Source organism: Mobula birostris, chromosome 18, assembly GCF_030028105.1.
Source record: "Mobula birostris isolate sMobBir1 chromosome 18, sMobBir1.hap1, whole genome shotgun sequence".
NCBI lineage: Eukaryota > Metazoa > Chordata > Chondrichthyes > Myliobatiformes > Myliobatidae > Mobula > Mobula birostris.
The window spans coordinates 8,611,233-8,633,156 of NC_092387.1; the positions used below are offsets into that span (position 1 = coordinate 8,611,233).

The following is a 21,924-nucleotide window of genomic DNA, read 5'->3' on the forward strand; positions in this document are numbered from 1 at the left end:
TCCTTGCCCCACTCATTTCCTATCTTCTGTATCTGTTTGCTTTCCTGCTCCCTCCCCTCCCCCATCCCCCACCTCCATCTCTCCCCCCGTCCCCCACCTCATCTTTCCCCTGTCCCCCGCCTCCGTCTTCCCTCCTGACCCCTCCGCCTCTGTCTACCCCCGTCCACCCCACCTCTATCTCTCCCCCCCGGTCTTCCACCTCCGTCTCTCCCCCCGTCCCCCACCTCTGTCTCTCCCCCTGTCCCCCACTTCCATCTCTCCCCCGGTCCCCCACCTCTGTCTCTCCCCCTGTCCCCCACCTCCATCTCTCCCCCGGTCCCCCACCTATGTCTCTCCCCCGTCCCCCACCTCCCTCTTCAACCCCTGTCCCCACTCCCCCCACTCTTCACTTTTCTGTCAGGCTCTGATGGGATTTAAAAGCAACAGTCTTTGCACACAGCCGTCACTCAGACCCTTTGAAGCTAATTAATGCACCGAGAAGGGACGTTCTTTGTAGCAAGAGACCTAAGGGTGAATCTGAAGGAAAGGCTGACACAAGGCGTTGATACAACAGTACTTGACATGGGCACCGCAGGCTCTTGCCTGGTCTTGCCCTGCCTGTCTCAAAGGACCAGAACCATCCACATGTTTGTCACATCCATGGGTATATTGGTTCCTTTAGTTTTCGGGACTTCGCTTTTTGGGCTTTTTATTATTTCCTGATTGTAACATTTATAATGTCTCTGCTGCAAATATGAAATATTTATAGACAGGCAGAGATGGAGGAGCTGGTCAGAATCTTTTCTCTGCCAATTGAAGGGGCATCAAAGCAAGGCACAGGGTGAGCAGAGGGCATTTAAGGGGGATCAGAGGAGTAAATATACTCAGTGGCCGCTTTGTTAGGTAAATCTGGTTGAGTATTCTGAACAGTTCTGGGCTCCTCATCTTAGAAAAGATGTGCTGGCATTGGGGAGGGTTCAGAGGAGGTTTACAAGGATGATTCCAGGATTGAAAGGGTTATCATGCATGGAATGTTTGATGGCACTGGGTCCGTACTCACTGGAATTTAGAAGGGTGGTGGGGGTAGATCTCATTGAAGAGTAGATGTGGAAAGGATGCTTCCCATGGTGGGGGAGTCTAGGACAAGAGGGCACAGCCTCAGGATAGAGGGGCGTCCATTCAAAACAGAGACGTGGAGAAATTTCTTTAGCCAGAGGGTAGTGAATTTGTGGAATTTGTTACCACAGCTGTGGAGGCCAAGTTGTTGGGTGTATTTAAGGCAGAACTTGACAGGTTCTCCATTGGACACAACATCATAGGTTACGGGGAAAAGACCGGGAAGTGGGCTGAGGAGGGGGAAAAGGATCAGCCATGTTTGAATGGTGGAGCAGATTTGATGGGCCAAATGGCCTAATTCTACTATGACTTATGGTCTTAATGCAAACACCTATTCGGCCAATCATGTGGCAGCAACTCCATGCTTAAAAGCATGCAGGCATTGTCAAGAGGCTCTGTTGTTGTTCAGGCCAAACATCAGAATGGGGAAGAAATGTGATCTAAGTGACTTCGACCATGGAATGATTATTGGTGCCAGACAGGGTGGTTTGAGTATCTCAGACAATTGTGCACACTCAGCACCTGCAGTATATAGAATACATTAAAAATAAACTCAAGCAGAGCTTGACAGGGATTAAGTTTCATTTGTCACACCACCATTATTCAGTGTAGTGAGGGGTGGTTAATATAATGGCCAGCCTCTTGTGAATGGTGGGATTGTTCTCCATCCACAGATCCTGCCCTAGTATGTGAAAATATGCTCAGGGAAATTGGGGGAACTTCAGGGATCTAGGAAACAGAACAAAGGGAAGGAGATTGTAGTGAGCCACAGGAATGGGGCTATAAATTCCACCCACAGGGATATTTGTCCCTCTTACTGGTGACAGGCATAACACTTCAATGATCCTTGACCCCGATGGTAACATTTGACTCTTCTGCAGATGGCGGAAGGTGACGACAGGAGGCAGCTCAGCCAGTTTGGCTGTCTGATTCCATTCGTTCCTTTGAAGGACCTGATCTTTGACCCTGAGGACTTTCTGAGAAAGGACAGTCTCCTTAGGGAGTGGAGGTGGTCGCTGCAGCAGGTGGGTGTGGTTTACACAGTGCTGTGTGACCCAATGTAGGAGCTCTTTGCTTTCAGCTCTCATCTTTGTTCCTCATCATCCCTACACTTTGTACGCTGTGAGAATGAGGAGGAACACCAGCTCTCTATCAGTCCCCTAATTAAGGGATTATGTTTCCCCAGCGTATCCTCGGACTGTTGGCCATTGATGCAAATGATCCATTTCACTGTATGTTTCGATGTACATGTGATGAATCTCAATCTAATTGGCCTGTATTTCTGAATCTAGTTACTACAACTAAGCCATTAGCACTCAGATAGGCAAGACCCACACTCTGCGTTTTCAGAACAGCTTCCTCTCCACCGTCATATTTCTGAATGGAGCATGAACACTACCTCATTATTGTGCTCTTTTTCAGCTACTTTATTTTTCATATTCCTTATTGTAAGTTCAGTTCAGTTCAGTTTTCATTTATTGTCATTTAGAAATGCATGCATTAAAAAATGATACAACGTTCCTCCAGAATGATATCACAAGAAAACACAGGACAAACCAAGACTAAAACTGACAAAACCACGTAATTATAACATATAGTTACAACAGTGCAAAGCAATACCATAATTTGATAAAGAGCAGACCATGGTCTCGAAGTCCCAATAGACTCATCATCCCACGCAGGCAGCAGAAGGGAGGAGCTCTCCCTGCCAAGAACCTCCAAGCGCTGCCAACTCAATTGGAAGCACCTGACCTCAGCCGACTCTGAGTCCGTTTGAAAACTTTGAGCCTCCGAACAGACCCTCAGGCACAGCCTCTCCAAGCACCATCCTCTACCGAGTGTTTCGACCCCACCCTCGCCGCTGAGCAACAAGCAAAGCCGAGGACTCGGGGCCTTCCCCTCCGGAGATTCTGGACCCCACAGTAGCAGCGGCAGCGAAGCAGGCATTTCAGAAGTTTCACCAGGTGTTCCTCCGTGCTCTCACGTCTGTCTCCATCAAATCAGGATTGAGCACAGCACCCTACTTGACAGATAACAGACATCACCACCGGAGTGGCTGCTGCGAGCTGCGTCGCGCCGCCATCTTCTTTTATTGAGTTATTTTTAGATGTTGAACTGTAAAACAATAAATTTCATGACGTGGATCATTGGGATCTCTTCTGGGCACGGTATGACCTGTTACACCTGAACCCGAGGCAGGCCAATATCCTTGTGGGCAGGTTTGCTAGAGCTGTTTGTGAGGGTTTCACAGGGGGGTGGGAACTGGAGTGATCGTGCTGAGGATGAGGTGGTTGGTTTACAAACAGAGACAGTGTACAGTGAGACTGCTAGCAAGGAGTGGCTAATGATAGGGCAAAATTGCAGTCAGCAAGCTGAGTTACAATGTAAAAGGTGGATAAAATTGAGAAGGGTGAATACAGAATTGAAGGTGTTACATTTGAATGCATGCAATATATGGAATAAGGTAGATGATTGTGTAGCATAGTACAGATTGGCATGTGTGATGTCGTGGGCATCACTTAATTGTGACTGAAAGAAGATTATAGCTGGGAGGATACATATTGATAGGACAGGCAGGAAGGCAGAGAGGGTGGCATGCGGTAAAAAATGAAATCAAATCATTAGAAAGAGGTGGCGTGCGGTTGGAAGGTGTTGAATCATTGTGGGTAGAGCTAAGGAACTGCAAAGGTAAAAAGCCCTGATTGGGAGTTGTATACTGACCCCCAAACAGTAGCAAAGGTGTGGTCTACAAATTACAATGGGAGATAGAAAATGCATGTCAAAAGGGCAATATTACAATAGTTATGGGAGATTTCAATATGCAGATAGATTGGGGAAAATCAGGTTGGTGCTGGATCCCAAGAGGGAAAATTTCTAGAATGCCTGCGAGATGGCTAAGCCCACTAGGGCAGCGGTCCCCAACCACCGGGCCGCAGAGCATGCGCTACCGGGCCGCGAGGAAACGATATGATTCGGTCAGCTGCACCTTTCCTCATTCCCAGTCACGGCCACTGATCAGCCATTATGCATACGAGGTCATGACCCGCGCGTCATCCGTGTCAGGGCGGGAAGGAGATCAACTCCTCGAGCTTGCAAATGACGACGGGCTGAAAAGTATGTTTGACATAACATCTCTGTCGGCATTCTGGATCAAAGTCAAGGCTAAATATCCTGAGATAGCCGCAAAAGCACTGAAAATGTTGCTTCCATTTCCAACATTTTTCTGCGAAGCGGAGTTTTCTGCAATGAATGCAACGAAAACTAAATTGCGGAATAGACTGGACATCAGGAACCCCCTTCGAGTATCGCTGTCTCCCATCACCCCTCGATAGGACAGTGTTGTTGCAGGGAAACAAGCCCAGGGCTCCCACTGATTCAGCGATATTGGTGTGTTGCAATGATTTTATATATTCATACGGGGAAAATATGTGCTGTGTGTTTAATATCCAAATATTACTTAAAATGTTGTGATGCTATTGACTTATAAGTGACCTATACAACCATATAACAATTACAGCATGGAAACAGGCCATCGCTGCCCTTCTAGACCGTGCCGAACGCTACTCTCACCTAGTCCCTCCGACCTGCACTCAGCCCACAACCCTCTATTCCTTTCCTGTCCATATACCTATCCAAGTTTTCTTTAAATGATCATATCGAATCTGCCTCTACCACTTCTACTGGAAGTTCGTTCAACTCTTCAAGCTCCCCTGATAATTGACTTATGCGCTGTGTTTAATATTAAATTATTAATATAGATAAACCCTTTTAGAAACAAAATTGAGTGTATTACCCACTTATCACCTATATTCCGGTAGTGATTAACACCCACCCCTACGAACAGAATCGCCAAAAAGGATTTGCTTGCCGGGGGGAGGAATCGGCAGGTCATGACGCGCATGCACATTGGTGCCCGCGCAAGGCTTCATGGTCATTGTAGTCTTTTGGGTAAACAACGCATTTGACTGCTACTCTTGTTCGTTGGCAACCCTACCACCGCAACCCCCCCCCCCCCCGGTCGGCCGGTCCGCAGTGCAAAAATGGTTGGGGACTCCTGCACTAGGGGGTCGTCTGGATTGGGTGTGGTACAAGGAATCAGAATTGATTAGAGAGCTTAAGGTAAAGGAGCCCTCAGGGGTAAGTGATCATAATACGATAGAATTCACCCTGCAATTTGAGAAGAAGATAAAGTCAGATGTATCAGTATTACAGTGGAGTAAAGAGAATTACAGAGGCACGAGGGAGGAGTTGTCCAAAATTAATATGGAAAAGAACAATACTCTCACGCCCACCATTGCTTTTGTTATTGCAGCAGAGTTCAATGGGCTGGGAGGGGGGTTTTAGGGATTATGTTGCCATGATTGGTCTGTATTTCTGAATCTTATCACTGCATTTAAAAGGCACTCAAATAGGGAAGTCATTTAAGACTATAAGACCAAGCAGCAGAATTAGGCCTTTCAGTCCCTGGAGTCTGCTCGTCAATTTGGTCATTGCTGATTAATTTTCTCTCTCAATCACACTGTCCTGCCTTCTCGCTGTAGCATTTGACAGCCTTACTAATCAAGAACCTATCGTCCTCCGCTTTAAATGTACCCAATGACCTGGCCTCTTCAGCCGCACATTCACCATTATGTGGCTGAAGCAATTCCTCCTCATCTCTGATCTAAAGAGACGTCCTTGTGTTCTGAGGCTGTGTCGCCTGGTCCGAGACCTTTTTGCTATCGGAGACATCCTTCCCACATCCACTCTATCTAGGCCTTTCGATATGGGCCTAAAGCAAGCAAATAGGATTGATGTAGGTGGACGATATTGTTATCATGGGGATGATCATGTTCTGTGCCGATGAATGTGTGCCTCAGTCCTTTTTCTCTCCTGGAGTCTGGTCACTGGGTGTATGTAGAGAGTGTCTGCTGCAACGTCTAAAGCAGTGGAAGTATATATAGGCTGGTTGGAGGAGGGCCCTTGTGAGAGCATATTGTCTCTTCGTTATAAAACTTTCTCCTTTCTATTTTAGGCCCAGTTTATTTTCAAGAAACTTCGGGATGTGTCCAACATAACAACCAGTTCCCTTCTGTGAGTATAAATGACAGTGCATTGGTGGGGAGGGATTTCAAGCATTTGGGGTTACTGATGGCATGAACATTGTTTTTTCCTTCTGGTAATTTTTTCCTCTCCCCGATCTCTCTTCTGTTCCCTCCTCTGGCCTCTTGCCTCTTCTCCTCCCCTGCCTATCACCTCCCTTGGTGCCCCTCCTTCTTCCCTTTCTCCCATGGTCTGCAGACCGCTCCCGTCAGATTCCTCCTTCTCTAGTCTTTCCTTTCCCACCCACCCCCTTCTAGCTTGTTGTCCTTCCCCATTTTATTCTGGCACCTTTCCCCTTCTTTTCCAGCCCTGACGAAGAGTTGCGGCCCAAAATGTCTTCTGTTTATTCATTCCCATAGATGCTGCTTAGCCTGCTGAGTTCCTTCAGCATTGTGTGTGTGTTGCTCTGGATTTCCAGCATCTGCAGAATCTCTTGTTGACGATTTCGGGTTACTGCCCTTTTCCCCCCCCGTGTCCAAACTGGGTGGGCTTCGTGGGATGGGGTGGGTGGTGCTGGGGAGACATTGCAGTTTGTTCTAGCAGGGACCTGGCTCTGTTACAATCACGGGAACTGGGGAAACCTCAGCTGGATCTTGGTTGAAGGTTTGATTGGGCAGAGGACACCTGACAGTGCACAGTTCAAAGTAATTTTATTTTTCAAAGTACATGTGTGCCTCCTAAGTCTGGATAGCTTGAAGGGGCCAAGTCTCATTTCACGCGGACGTTGGCTGTGCTGGGTGCCCATTGCTGACTGGTTCTGTAAGCTAACACTGTTTTCCTCCTTCAGGTCTTTGGGGAATGTGGCCAGAGGGGCAGATTGCGAAGCTCTCCGGCGACAAGCCACAGATTCCGATTTCTTGGCCGCTGTTGTGCTTCTCAGTCAGCTGCACGGTGGAATCAGGCAGTCTCTGGTACAGTTAAAGAGCAAACATAACCATTCGCTTCACAATGAGCCCATTGGTTCAGCAGCTCAGACCAGCCAATAGACAAATGAGAGCCCAAACAACGTCCGAGTGCCAGTTCTGAATCCTGTATCAGCCCGTCGGTCTCACTGCTGTTTGCAGCAGTCAGATTACTTTCATCTCTGTTGCTATAAGTCAAAGTCTGTCCCGAGCCTTTGTGGCCCATCAGGCCGGTGCTTACGACGGTTTCTGTGGTGTGAAACGATTGAGAGTACGAGACTCCCCCCCCCAGATAGGATGCCAGTCTATCGCGAGATTAACTCCCAGTGTTTGCCGGTACCCATTCTCAGCTGGGTGGACTGGAGCATTGTGTGGTTAAGTGCCTTGCTCGAGGACACACACGCTGCCTCGGCCGAGACTCGAACCCACGACCCGCAGATCGTGAGCCCAATGCCCTAACCATTTGGCCACGCGCCACACCTATTGCCATAAAGTTTAAGCTTATTGTCTTATGTACATGTACGCACTGTTACAGTGTTGTGGCCGGCATGATAACATAACGTTTGGCTCAATGCTTTACTGCACCAGTGACTGAGGTCCAATGTTGTCTGTATATCCTCCCCGTCACCACTTGGGTTTCTCCCGGGTGCTGCGGTTTCCTTGCACGTCCCAAAGGCGTACAGGTCAGTATGTTAATTGGTGGGTGTAATTGGGTAGAGTGGGTTCGTTGGGCCGGAAGGGCCGGTTACTGCGTTGATGAATCAGGAGTTGCATTGGGGCCCGAGTGGGTGAATGACCTAATCCCTCCCTCAGAGGCGTTAGCAACCACAAGACAGACATTCTGTGTTCACCAATAAGGAGAATAAAGATCAGCTTTATCTGTCACACCTACAGTGAAAGGATCATTTTGGGTCAACCCCCAGCACGGTCCGAGGATGTGCTGGGCTCAGCGCACAAGTGTCACCGCGCCTCCAGTGGCAGTATAACATGCCCATGGCTCACTGCCTGTCACCTTTACCTTTGGAATGGAGGAGGAAACCAGAACACCCGGAGGAAAGTCGCGCGGCCACGAGGAGAATCTGCAAACAGTCAGCAGTGGGAATCAAACCCTGATAGGTCACCCTGATAGTCGTTCATTTTCAGCCTTGAGACTAAATAAGGAAGGTTGCTGACTGGGAAGTGCCGATGCAAAGCTGGTGGCTCAGGAAACAGAGTGAAAAATTAGGAAATTATTAGCAAAATCATCTGGAGAAAAAAGAATGACAGTTTATATAGCCCTTTGTATCCTTTAAAACAAATCCCAAGATGGTTTATAACCACTCAATTGCTTTAGAGAAGTGGTCTCAGATGTAGGAAACAGAATAGACTGTCTTTGGATAACCAGTCCCATATCTGATAATGAGCAAATCATCTGGCTCTGTCAGGTTGTTTGAGAGCTGAATATTACCCCAGGCATTGGACAGCTGTCTCCTCTTTAAAAGCAACTTTTTGGGAACTATTAATGTTCCACAGTGCAGTGCCCCATTGGCACCACACCCAGGCTGCCAAGTCTCTGGGGTAAGTCCAGAACTTGTAGTGTTACATCTGAGACGGGAGAAGGAACCCTGGGGCAGAGAAAAAATGCTTGTTATCCAGTAGAGATGACGAAAAGCATGTTTCCCATTCAGTTAAAAAGCTGGAGGTACTCTTCACCTCAGCTGGCATGAGGGAGGGGAGGAGACCCTTCATCAGATCTGAGCCTCGACCTGAAATGTGGGCTGTTTATTCCTCTCCATTGACGCTGTCTGACCTGCTGCGTCCTCCGGCATTTTGTGTGTGTTGCTCAGGATTTCCAGCGTCTCAAGGATCAACTTTGTTTGCCATATGTGTTTACATGTATTAGGAGTTTGCCGTGGTGTGTTCACGACATGCAACAATATTAATCAATTACAAAGAGTTACATAAAATATAAAGGTGAGGTTAAAGTAAGGATATGAAATAAAATAAATGCCAGTATATAAAAGGTGGTTTAAAGTGTCTGTTGTATGTTGAAGGGGGTGGGGGTAATAGAGAGAGGGGTGTGGGGGGGTCTGCAGTTTCTCATTCCATTGCTGGGGCCAATGTGCCTCTCTGCTCTCTCCAACTCGAGTGCGCTCTCCTTTCCTGCCTACCCCTCTCCCCTCTGCTCTCTGTGTAACCAGGCGCCCTGCTCCCTCTGTTACAGCGCAAGTGCATTATCAGGGAACTCAGACAGTGGCCCGGAAGATTCCAGAACAACGTCCTGCTGATGGGCCCAGAGGTCGTGGCTGAATTACCGTGAGTCTCTGCATTGTTTACCATCTTGTCTCCTCCAGGGTCAGTCACATCACCTCTGAACAGGCCTCCCTACCCTGGTGTGGGCTCCAATGTACTTTATTCTCCTTTAAATTCATTCCGTTGGTGTGATGGTGCCAATGTCTATTGTCCAGCTTTAATTGTCTCAGTAAGAGGAGACAGTTTTAGGTGAGCAACGTTGGTCATCTGGAGTCACACACAGACCATCTTGGGGTAAAGACAGCCGACTTTCTCGAGAGGACGTCCGTGACCTAGGTGGCCTTTCACAATCCGGAGCAGCACGCTTAAAATGCTGGAGGAACTCAGCAAGTTGGGCAACGTGTGGAGAGGAATAAACAGTCGATCTTATGAAGCGTCTTGGCCTAAAACATCGACTGTTATCTCACTTTCATAGATGCTGCCTGACCTGATGAGTTCTTCCAACATTCTGTGTGTGTTGCTCTGGATTTCCAGCATTTGCAGGATCCATTATGTTTATTGCAGGTCCTTCATACCCCGTCCCCGCCTCTGTTCACTTTCGTTTCAAGGATCAACTTTATTCACCATACACATTTACATAGATTAGGAATTTACAGTCACATGCAACAAAAAACAACATTCAACAATAATAAAGAATTATATAAAAATAAAGTTGGAGATTAAAGCAAGGATATAGAATAAAATGTTCTTAAATATGTAAATCCCAGCATGTATTTACAATATAAACAGCTTTATAAAAAAAATTGTTGAAGTGTTTTCAGTGCAATGCAGTGATGTGGGAGGGTGTGGGGGTGTTAACTAGAATGGTTGATCAGATAAATGGCATGATTTTTTTTTTTTGTTTTAATATCCCTATAGTGTTTTCCAGAAAGGAGCTTTTGGAAAGTGCAGTTTGCAGGGTTGGGTAGTGTCCACAAAGGCTTTTCCTGCCCACTTCTTTATCCTGGACACACACAAGTCCTGCAGTGGTTGTAGACTGCAGCCATGAGCTTTTCAGCTGACCAAATAGTTCACTGTTATTCCCCACCCTCACTGGTAGCGGCTGCCTTTGTGTGTACCCTTTCTCCTTTATCGTCCACCTCCATGTAATGACCTCGGTCATTGTGACTCAGCCGACATCAATGGCCCCTTGTGAAATGTCTCAGCAGTCATTCTGTGAAACTTGCTGTTGAATTTCATCTGCCCCCGTGGCTGTGGCTTGCAGAACTGTCATTTACACAAACCCTTTGGCTGTGAGTGAGGCAGGAGTGTTTCTGGATTGGCCGGCTCGTGTTTAATCGTTGAGCCTGGATTGTGCTCCTTCAGTTTCACACACATTTCCACACCCCCACCCTTGTATTCACCCTCTCACGCCTGGTTCAGCACCCATGTCTTTATGAAGAGATTACCTCCCAGAAAGCAGGAATAGAGTAATAACAAAAGCACCAAATGCTGGACGGGCCAGGCTGCAGTTTTTGTGGTGAGAGTCAGGCTGGGAGCTTCTCTCAAAATTTACACAAGGAAGCACTGCTTGGATACTTGAGTGTGAAAACACTGCATTTCTGTAGCACCTTTCTCAACCTGGAAGTGCTCGAAAGTGTTCTGCTGTGACTGAGCTGTCGCTGTTCAGAATTAGATTTATCTCTGACTTGCATGATGTGAATTTTTTTGTTTTCTTGCAGCACAAACATAAAATTACCATAAATGGCAAGAACTGCCATAATGAGGAGGTGTTCAAGGACCATTCAGGGATCTGGTGGAGGGGGCGAAATTGTTCCTAAATTGTTGAGTGTGAGTCTTCTGGCTCCTGTGCCTCTTCCCGGATGGTCGTAACGAGGAGAGGGGATGTCCTGGTTGGCGAGGGTCCTGCCTTTTTGAGACATTGCCTGTTGAAGATGTCCTCAAAGACTGGGAGGATAATGTAGGAAAACCTGCAGGCACCTTGTACACAGCTCCTGTGAACAGCAGTACGGGAATGAATGGGTAACATTTTAGATACGTGATTGAGACTAGAACTCTGGGGAGGACCTCCCTGCTTTCCTGGAGATTAAATCCATGGGGTCTTTTCAGCCCTCTTATTATCACTACCATCAGGGAGGAGGTCCAGGAGCCTGAAGGCACACACTCAATGTTTTAGGGACGGTGTCCTCCCCTTTGCTCTCAGATCCCTGAATAGTCTATGAACATGACCCCAACGTTTCCAGTAGGCTAGCGGCGTGCTCTGGCGCTAGCTGCTTCTACGAGGCCGGTCAAAGGTGTTGGAATTGGCTGGTGCGGACTGCGCTGCTGCCTGTGACAGAATCAGTGCACGAAGGCGGTGTGCGGTCTAACAGTGAGTGACCGTCTTGGTCACTTCTCTTCTGATCGCAAGATCCTGTTGGGCATCGGTAATGTGGAATGCTGCAAATGTGCTTCACTGGTGGAAGGCAGGGGAGCTGTGTGGCCTCGGTCGTAGGGAGGACTAAGCCTGGAGTGCGGTGTCGCCCATTTACAGGCGCCCAGGGGAGAGAGAGAGAGAGAGAGAGGCGTTGGAGACCATACACTCCACCAGAGTGCTGGGGACAGTGTGGCACACTGTCAATGGTGCCCCCCCCCCCCCCCCCAGTGTTCACTTGGCAGAAGACAAGCCATATTGTGTTCGAATGCAGACTGCTGCATTATTCATCGTCTCAAGGACTTGGACTATATTTTTTGTGCGACTGTATCTCACTGCTGTCCTGTATGTGTGACTGTATTTCACTGCTGTCCTGTATGTGCGACTGTTCTTCACTGCTGTCCTGTATGTGCGACTGTTCTTCACTGCTGTCCTGTATGTGTGACTGTATTTCACTGCTGTCCTGTATGTGCGACTTCTTCACAGCTGTCCTGTATGTGCGACTGTATTTCACTGCTGTCCTGTATGTATGTGCGACTGTTCTTCACTGCTGTCCTGTATGTGCGACTGTATTTCACTGCTGTCCTGTATGTGCGGTATGTGCCTTGTGCTGTGTATGACTATTGGAACTATGTTTTGTACCTTGGACCCGGAGGGCCACTGTTTTGTTTGGCTGGATTTATGGTATTCATGAGTGGTTGGATGTCAATTAAACTTGCACTTGAAGATCTTGGCTCTCTTTTTGCACTATCTATTTGCTTTTTATTTATTCTTATTGTAATTTACAGTAATTTTCTGTATTGCATTGTACTGCTGCCGCAAAATAACAAATTTCAGAATGTATGTCAGCGATATTATGCCTGATTCTGATTCTCTTCCTTTGTGTGCTTTCAGACTGAAGATCCTGAACAGTCTTCCCAATGATTCAGTGAGGACCACCCTACATCAATTGACAAGACACCCCTTGCATCTGCTGGACCTGCCGCCCCACAAACGCGGTTACTTGGCAGAGAGAGCCCTCCACCTCCTGGTAGGTTTTCTCACCACTCCTTTATTCCCCTTCTCCAGCCTCTCCTGACCTGAGGGGGTAAATTTTAAAAAGAAACTAGGAGCAACTTTATTAGCCATAGGGTAATGGGAATGTGGAAAGAGCTGGGTACAATTACAAAGCTGAGAACAACATTTGGGTGTGTTCATGGGTGGGGAGGGGTGGGCCAAATGCAGGCAGATGGGACTGGCTCAGACAACTTGGGTAGCATGGACGAGTTGGGCTGGAGGGTCTGTATGACTCGACGCATGCCTTCTGCTGTTTGTTATGTTCTTGTTATGAGAGTGTTTGCGTGCTGTGCGTGTGTTTTTTGTCAAGTGGGTGAAGCCAGAGGCAGCAGAATATTCAGTGTGTGTGAACAGAGTCTGCGTGGGGAGCATGTCCGGGGGCTGTGTTGGGCCTGGGTTTAACCTATCTACTCCAGCTGAGAACTTGAACTGTTGATGAAGTCGGCTGTGTTCTTGTCGACAGGGAGTTGGAGCTGAGGATGAAATTTCAGGAGCGGTTCTGGACAGTCTGGGACCTCTTGTCGCCTTCATTGAAGAAGAGAAGGTCAAACACATCAACCAGCCCGCCCTGCTACTTCGCCTAGATGAGGTCAAACGTTACTGCATCCCTGAGCAAAATCGGAAGTCATTTGGTTGGCTGTTGACCAAACAGGATGTGCTGGGGTAGGCTTACGAACAAGGTGTGAACATCCCCCACCTCCCTGTCCCAATCCATTGCATCTGACGCCACTCGGACACAGACACAGACACAGATGCTGGAAATCTGGATCAACGCATACACATCCTCTCCAATCAGATTTCTCCTTCCTCAGCCCTTTGCCTTCCCCACCAATCAGCTTCCAGATTCCTGCTTTATTCTCTCCTCCCTCTCCCGCACCCACCTATCTTCTCTTCGTCTTGCGTGTGTGATTTCATTCCATTTCTCTGTTCTACTGTGAATACAGACAAGAAGTTGAATCTCAAGGTTGTATATGCCAACATACTGTATATTTTGGCACTGCAATTTGCCTGTAGCCACAATAGGTTTACGACAGAAACAAGCTCAATGGCTCCTCATGTGGCCTTAGATTACCTGGACAATGCAAACACCTACGTCAGGATGCTGTTCATTGCTCAGCGTTTAACACAATTATTCCCACAGTCCTGAGCGAAAAGCTACAGAATCTGGGCCTCTCTACCTTCCTCTGCAATTGGATTCTTGATTTTCTAACCAGAAGAACACAAGCTCTGGGGATTGGTGATAATATCTCCTGCTCGCTGATGATCAACACTGGTGCACCTCAGGGGTGTGTGCTTAGCCCGCTGCTCTACTCTCTCTATTCCCATGACTGTATGACTAGGTATAGCTCAAATGCCATCTATACATTTGCTGATAATACAACCATTGTTAGTAGAATCTTAGATGGAGACAGGAGAGTGTACAGGAGTGAGGTATACCAGCTAGTTGAGTGGTGTCACAGTAACAACCCAGCACTCAATGTCAGCAAGACCAAAGAGCTGATTTTGGACTTCAGGAAGGGTATGACGAGGGAACACAAATCGATCCTCATAGAGGGATCAGAAGTGGAGAGAGTGAGCAATTTCAAGTTCCTGGCTGTCAAGATCTCTGAGGATCTAACCTGGTCCCAACATATCGATACAGTTATAAAGCAGGAAAGACGGTGGCTATATTTCATTAGGAATTTGAAGAGATTTGGTTTGTCACCAAAAACACTTGAAGACCTCTGTAGATTTATGGTAGAGAGCATTCTGACAGGCTGCATCACTGTCTGGGATGTGGTGGGAGTGGGGTGCCACTGCACAGGACCGAAAGAAGCAACAGAAAGTTGTAAAATTAATCATCTCCATCTTGGGTACTAGCCTCCATAGTATCCAAGATACCTTCAAGCAGCAATACCTCAGAAAGGTGGCGTCCATTATTAAGGACCTCAATCACCCTGTTCTCACTGTTACCATCAGGAAGGAGGTACAGAAGCCTGAAGGTACACACTCAGTGATTCAGGAACAGCTTCTTCTCCTCTACCATCCAATTCCTAAATGGACATTGAACCCGTGAACACTGCCTCGCTTTTTTTCAATATATTATTTATGTTTTTGCACTATTTTTAACTTAACTATTTTTTAATGTATATATACAGTATACACACACTCGCTGATGGTTGAGGTGTAATAACTGTTCCTGAACTTGCCGGTGTGAGTCCTAAGGCTTCTGTAGCACCTTCCTGATGGCAGCAGTGAGAAGAAAGCATGTCCTGGATGGTGATGGTCCCTGATGATGTATGCTGCTTTCCTGTGACAACACTTTGTGCACAATGGTGGGGAGGACTTTACTCATGATAGTCTGGGTCATTTCCATTATTATTGTAGGATTTTCTGTTCAAGAGCATTGGTGTTTCTATACCAGGCTGTGATGCAGCCAGTCATTATACTGTCACTACACATCCATATAAGCTTGATAAAGTTTTAAATGTCATGCCAAAACTTTGCAAACTCCTAAGTAAGTGGAGGCGCTGCTGTGCTTTCTTCATAATCGCACTAATATGCTGGGCCCTGGACAGGTCATCCAAAATAGCTGGAGTTTAAAGTTGCTGACCCTCTCACCTCTGATCCTCTGATGAAAACTGGCATAGGGACATCTGGATTTCTCCTGAAGTCAGTAATCAGTCCCACTCAGCCAGATTTTCAATCTCCCTCTTACATGCTGATTCATCACCACCTTCAGCCAGTGACACTGGTGTCATCAGCAAACTTTAAAATGGCATTGGAGCTGTGCTTAGCCCCACAGTCATTAGTGTAAAGCGAGTAGAGCAGGGGGACTAAGTTCCCGGCCTTGTGGTGCACGTGTGCTGATAGAGAGTGTGGAGGAGATGTTGTTGCTAATCCAAACTGTCTGGGATCCACAAGTGAGGAAATCAAGGATCCAATCGCACAAGAAGGTACTGAGGCCAAGGACTTGAAGCTTATTGATTAGCTTTGAGGGGCTGACGATATTGAATGCTGAACTGTAGTCGATAAAGAGCATCCTGATGATTGGACCTTTGCTGTCCAGATGTTCCAGGGTTGAGTGAAGAGCCAGTGAGATGGCATCTGCTGTGGACCTGTTGCTCTGATGGGAAAATTAGAGCAGATACAAATCGCTTCTCAGGCAGGAGCTGATATGTGCCAGCATCAAACTCTCAAAACACTTCATCACTGAGGATGTAAGTGCTACTGGACGATAGACATTGAGACAGGTCACCATGTTCTTCTTGGGCACCTCTATAATTGAAGATTTCTTGAAGTAGGTGGGTACCTCAGTCTGCCAGAGCAAGAGGTTAAAAATTTCAGTGAAAGCTCCAGCCAGTTGATCAGCACAGGTCTTTCGTACTTGGTCTGGTAACCTGTCTGGGCCAGATGCTCGCACGTCAGCCTCAGAGACTGAAATCACAGGATCATCAGGGGCTGTGGGAGTTTGTGAAGGTTCCCCAATGTTTTGATGGTCAAAATGAACATGGAAGGCATTGAGCTGATCCTGAAACGAGGGAGGCGATAGGGAGGCAACTGAAGCTTAAAGAATGGCCTCCTCCTGGGTAAAGACATTGAATTACAAACGAGAAAATCTGCAGATGCTGGAAATTGAAGCGATACACACAAAATGCTGGAGGAACTCAACAGGTCAGGCAGTACCTATGGAAAAGAGTAAAAAGTCGATGTTTCGGGCTGAGACTCTTCATCAGGACTGGAAAAAAGAAAAGAGAAGTTAGAGTGAGAGGGTGGGGGGAGGAGAGAAAGAAGTACAAGGCGGTAGGTGATAGGTGAAACCAGGAGGTGGGGCAGTGAAGTAAAGAGCTGGGAAGTTGGTGAATGAGATACAGGTCTGGTGAAGGGGGAATATGATAGAAGAGGACAGAAAGCCATGGAAGAAAGGGAAGGGGAGGAGTATCTGACGGGGTGATAGGCATGCAAGGAAATGAGCTGGGAGAAGGAAATGGGAATGGGGAATAGTGAAGAAGATGGGGGGCAATTACTGGAAGTTTGAGAAATCGATGTTCATGCCATCAGGTTGGAGGCTACCCAGACAGCATATAAGATGTTGCTCCTCCAGTCTGAGTGTGGTCTGATCGCAGCAGTAGAGAAGGCCATGGACTGGCATGTTGGAATGGGAATGGAAAGTTGAATTGAAATGGGTGGCCACTGGGAGATCCTGCTTTTTCTGGTGGACGGAGTGAAGGTGCTCGGTGAAGCGGTCTCCCAATTTACATCAGGTCTCATCGATATACAGGAGGCCACACCGGGAGTATCACTTCCAAGTGTTGCCTCACCTGGAAGGACTGTTTTGGGCTGTGAATGGTTGTGAAGGTGTAGGGGCAGGTGTGGCACTTGTTCTGCTTGCAAGCCCTTGCAAAGTCAGTAAGTTTATTATCAGTGTGCATATCTCCTGTACCTAATAAAGTGACCAGTGGGTGTATGTTCATGGTCTGCTATTGAGCCCATCCACTTCAAGGCTCAATGTGTTGTGCTTTCAGAGATGCTCTTCTGCACATCGTGTTTGTAACAAGTGGTAGTTTGAGATACTTCCACATCCTGTCAGCTTGAACCAGCCTGTCCATTCTCCTCTGACCTCTCTCATCAACAAGGAGTTTTCACTCACAGAGCTGCCACAATGGATGTTTTTTGGGTTTTATTTACACCATTCTCTGTAAACTCTAGAGACTGTTGAGCGTGAAAATCCCAGGAAATCAGCAGTTTCGGAGATACTCAAACTATCCTGTCTGACACCAACAATCATTCTGTGGTCAAAGTCACTTGGATCACATTTTTTCCCCCCTTTCTGATGTTTGATCTGAACAACCATGTATTGAGTTGCTGCCACATGATCGGCTGATTAGATATTTGCATTAATGAGCAGGGGGAGGGAGGGAACATCGACTCAGACCATGAGAGACCTGCGTCGGGCATTTTCATGCCTTACAAGGCGCAGATTGGAAGTCTGTGTGGGGCGCCACTCCTCGCAAAGACACTAGAGCAATGTGTGATTAAGGGCATAAACACGTTGCCACAGCTGAGGCTCGAACTAGCGACCTTCAGATCACTAGACGAACGCCTTAACCACTTGGCCATGTGAGCAAGTATTCCTAATAAAGTGGCCACTGAGTGTTTGTTACTGTATACTACCTTGAGATTCATTTCTCTTGCAGGCACTTGCAGGAAAATAAGGAAATAAAATAGAATTTATGAAAAGCTATACATAAGCAAAGATGGACAAACAGCTGATTTGCAATAGAAGAGAAACTGTGCAAATAAAAACTATATAAATAATACTGAGAATAGGAGATGTGGAGTCCTTGAAAGTGGGAATTAGCAGGATGTGGAATTAAATCATCATTGCGATGAGTGAAGTTATCCACGCAGGTTCAGGGGCCTGATGGTTGTAGGACTTTGGGCTTCTCTACCTCCTGCCCGATGGTAGTAGTGAGAAGAGACCATGGTCTGGATGGTGGGGGTTCTTGATGATGGATGCCGCTTTCCTTTGGCAACGCTCCTTGTAAATGTACTGAATGGTGGCTATTAGTAAGGAAACTATTTGCATTTCTGTTGCTGTTTTAGCGTGACAGGACAGCCCAAGGTGCTTCACATGAGTAAAAGCACCTAGTATTTTCAGTAAATTAACTAAATTGTACACTGAACTGCACATGACCCGCTAAAGAGCAAGTTTATCTTAACGGAGAAGAGACATGAGATGCAAGGATTAGGGAGGGAGTACTAGAGGCAACTGACAGAGTAATTACAAGCAGTGATGAAATTGCATTTGGGGATGAATGCGAGGTGAGTGTTGGAGGGGAACTGAGGATGTAGGGCTGGAGGAGATTGTAAAGAAGTGAGATCATGGATAGATTTGTCTAATGAAATGTGAATTTTGTTTCATTTATTCTACAGGGATACTTCAGGCTGGAATGTGCAGCAGATAGAATACATAGGTAGACTTGTCTTCACTCTTCCATCTGAGGATATACACAGGCTGCCAAAGGTAGGGATGAAGGAGAGGGAAAAAGGAAATCTTGAGGAAGCCCTATAAATTACACTCAGTTGCCACATTGTTAGGTAAAGGAGTGGAACCCATTCTGATCTCCTGCTGCTGTAAAAGGCTGACATGTTGTAACTTTCAGAGATACTCTTCTGCACACCACTGTTGTAACGTGTGGTTGAGTTACTGTTGCCTTCCTATCAGCTTGAACTAGTCTGGCCAGTTGTGCATGGAAGTCCCAGGAAATCAGCAGCTTCTGAGATACTCAAACCACCCCGTCTGGCACCAACAATCATTCCACACTCAAAATCACTTAGATCACATTTCTTCCCCATTCTGCTGTTTGGTCTAAAGAACAACTGAACCTCTTGACCACGTCTGCATGCTTTTATACATTGAGTTGCTGCCACATGATAGGCTCATTAGATATTTGCATTAATGAGCAGGTGTACCTAATAAAGTGGCCACTGAGTTCATTTCTGTGTTAGTATTAGACATACAGTAATCTCCACCAACTTAAACATTTGTTCCTCGACTTTGATTGGCAACGCATACATTTAAGGATCCCTGTTTCTCTTTTTAACCCTTCACTGGTCTTGTGTTGTGCCCCACCCTATTGCTGTAATCTCCTCCAGTTCCCCAACCCTCTGAGGCTTGCTGTAGCTCATCCCATCTTCCCAGTGTCCCACTAGCTGCTTTCATCCCTGGGAATCCCCATAGTTCCATCCCTAAACCCCTTCAATTCTCTCTTTAGTTGCTCTTATAAACACAAAATATCACACAGGAATAGTAGACCACGACCCTTCAAACCTATTGCAATGGTGTGTGCCTCTGACAACCAAGTCCAACTCCTGGCCTTCACACGTGGCTTAGCTACTTAACCAGCTGCCTACACTGGGCTCAATTCTTCTTTTGTGCTCAATCCTCAATTCCCTGATCTGAAGGAATCCCTGTGTTGGTCAGGGTTGACCATGAACGTCTGTGGGTCAGTAGATACACAATCCAGGGCAGTATGATATGGAGAGCTGTTGCCAATGCAGCAAGCCCTCCCTCTCTAGGAGCTGATGAATCCAAAGGAATGGTAGAGATCGATACAGTTTGGCACCAGCGACACTGCAGGCATGCTAGACAGTGTTGAACTCAACGTAGGATTTCCTTTTCCATCAGGGTTTACTTCCCTATGAGTTGGTAAAGCTGCAAGGTAGGGGAGATTTGAAATAAGAGCTTTCCTTCTCCTTGATGAGCTGCCAAACTTGGCTAATGAGTCTGATCTGCCCGAAAGACTTGTTTAAGGTGTCAGTAACCTGGCTTTGCTCCTTCTCCAGTCAGTAGAAGCAGTTCCACTGGGTTAAGTAGCTAAGCCACCCGGTGAAGGCTAGGAGCTGGATTTGATTGTCAGAGGCACGTGCCATTGGGAACATTGGCAGCTATGACCAGCTATGACATCTTTACGGAACCTCCCCAATCTATCTCCTCTTTAAATACCCTGCTAATCCAGCCTCCTGGAGAAGAAATGGTTACCATATAACAATTACAGCATGGAAACAAGCCACCTCGACCCTTCTAGTCCGTGCCGAACTCTTACTCTCACCTAGTCCCACTGACCTGCACTCAGCCCATAACCCTCTATTCCTTTCCTGTCCATATAGCTGTCCAATTTAACTTTAAATGACAACATCGAACCTGCCTCAACCACTTCTGCTGGAAGCTCGGTCCACACGGCTACCACTCTCTGAGTAAAGAAGTTCCTCCTCATGTTACCCCTAAACTTTTGCCCTTTAACTCTCAACTCATGTCCTCTTGTTTGAATCTCCCCTACTCTCAATGGAAAAAGCCTATCCACGTCAACTCTATCAATCCCCCTCATAATTTTAAACACCTCTATCAAGTCCCCCCTTCAACCTTCTACGCTCCGAAGAATAAAGACCCAACTTGTTCAACCTTTCTCTGTAACTTAGGTGATGAAACCCAGGATGTTACACAGCCCCATTTGTCTTGTAACTCTGTTCCCTCGTTCGTGGCTCTTCCACTAATGGAAATATTTCTAAGTCTACCTCATGGCTTCTTAAGATCCAATGCTTTGAAGAGATCTGCACTTATTCTTTTAAACTTGGGGCAGTACAGATCTACTTTTTAGCTGAATGTGATGGGACAACCCTGTCATCCCAGGAATTCACCTGGTGAACCTCTTCTGGTCTGGGGCAGAGGTTGATAATGATGAATGGAGTTGGTGAGATGGAGTGAGGGTAAAGGGTGGGGCAGGGGTAAAGGGGAGAGATAGGGGCAGGGGAAGGGTAAAATGGGTTGTTAGGCATAGGTATTAACAGGTAGTGCAGGGGGTAAAGGTAGTGTTTGTGGTGGGGCAGGGGTTTAACATGTGGTTGAGGAGTGCAGAGACACTTAGAGGTGGAGGTGATCTGGGGGAATAGTGTAAAGGGTGAGGTGCAAGGGACTGGGCATAGATGGATAGCAAAGGCGTAGAGGGGTGGAGAGAAAGTGGAGGGGTGGCTTCAGGTGAGAGTAGATGGTTGTGAGGGGTGTTAGCGGTGTGGCTAAAGTCTGGGTTTGGGAAAAGGTTTCCTCTTTGCCACCACACCCTCTCCTGAGCCAGCTCTTCTGAATTGCTGCATCCTTCTGGAGATTCTGGTGGAGGTATCAGAGATAGCTGTGGGCTATGTGCTGGCAGAAGGAATTAGCTGCCGTTGTGGGAAAAGTCAGGCCACCATGTCACTGAGCTCTCTACAACAGTTCAGAATTTCACTGGCGGCTGATGTGTTCCTGAGGTTGTGCTGGGGTCTATTGTAATGGGGGATCAGGACGGGATCTTGTATTGCTTCCACTCATGCCTGTACCGTGCTCCTGGTAGGTGGTGCTGACCCCCGAGATGGTGGAGATGGTGCTGAGCAGCGAGCGCCACTGGGGGCTGAGCCTGGTGGGCAGGCTGTGCCACGGGCAGCAGAGTCTCTCGGACCGCACCACCCTCCGCAGCAAGAAGCAGAGCCTGGTGGTGAACGCCGTCAAGAGCATCATGAAGAGGCGGAGAGGTCAGCCTGCACTGGGAGTGGGATGGGGAATGGGGACTGGGGTGTGAGTAACGAGGCTGGCCCTTGTTCATGGATCTCCAGGGCTGGGAAAACCTG

The 21,924-nt window shown here is 47.2% G+C and overlaps 1 protein-coding gene across 1 annotated transcript in view; it reads left to right on the plus strand.

The window, feature by feature from the left end:
* LOC140212241 (stereocilin) overlaps positions 1 to 21,924 on the plus strand; it is a 104,054-nt gene that overhangs the window by 48,039 nt on the left and 34,091 nt on the right. The window contains exons 12-19 of the mRNA XM_072282964.1: positions 1,977 to 2,120; positions 6,110 to 6,168; positions 6,965 to 7,088; positions 9,283 to 9,374; positions 12,619 to 12,754; positions 13,244 to 13,443; positions 18,697 to 18,787; positions 21,651 to 21,828. Of these exons, the coding sequence (XP_072139065.1) occupies positions 1,977 to 2,120; positions 6,110 to 6,168; positions 6,965 to 7,088; positions 9,283 to 9,374; positions 12,619 to 12,754; positions 13,244 to 13,443; positions 18,697 to 18,787; positions 21,651 to 21,828 (1,024 nt within the window). The remainder of the gene's footprint in view (positions 1 to 1,976; positions 2,121 to 6,109; positions 6,169 to 6,964; positions 7,089 to 9,282; positions 9,375 to 12,618; positions 12,755 to 13,243; positions 13,444 to 18,696; positions 18,788 to 21,650; positions 21,829 to 21,924) is intronic.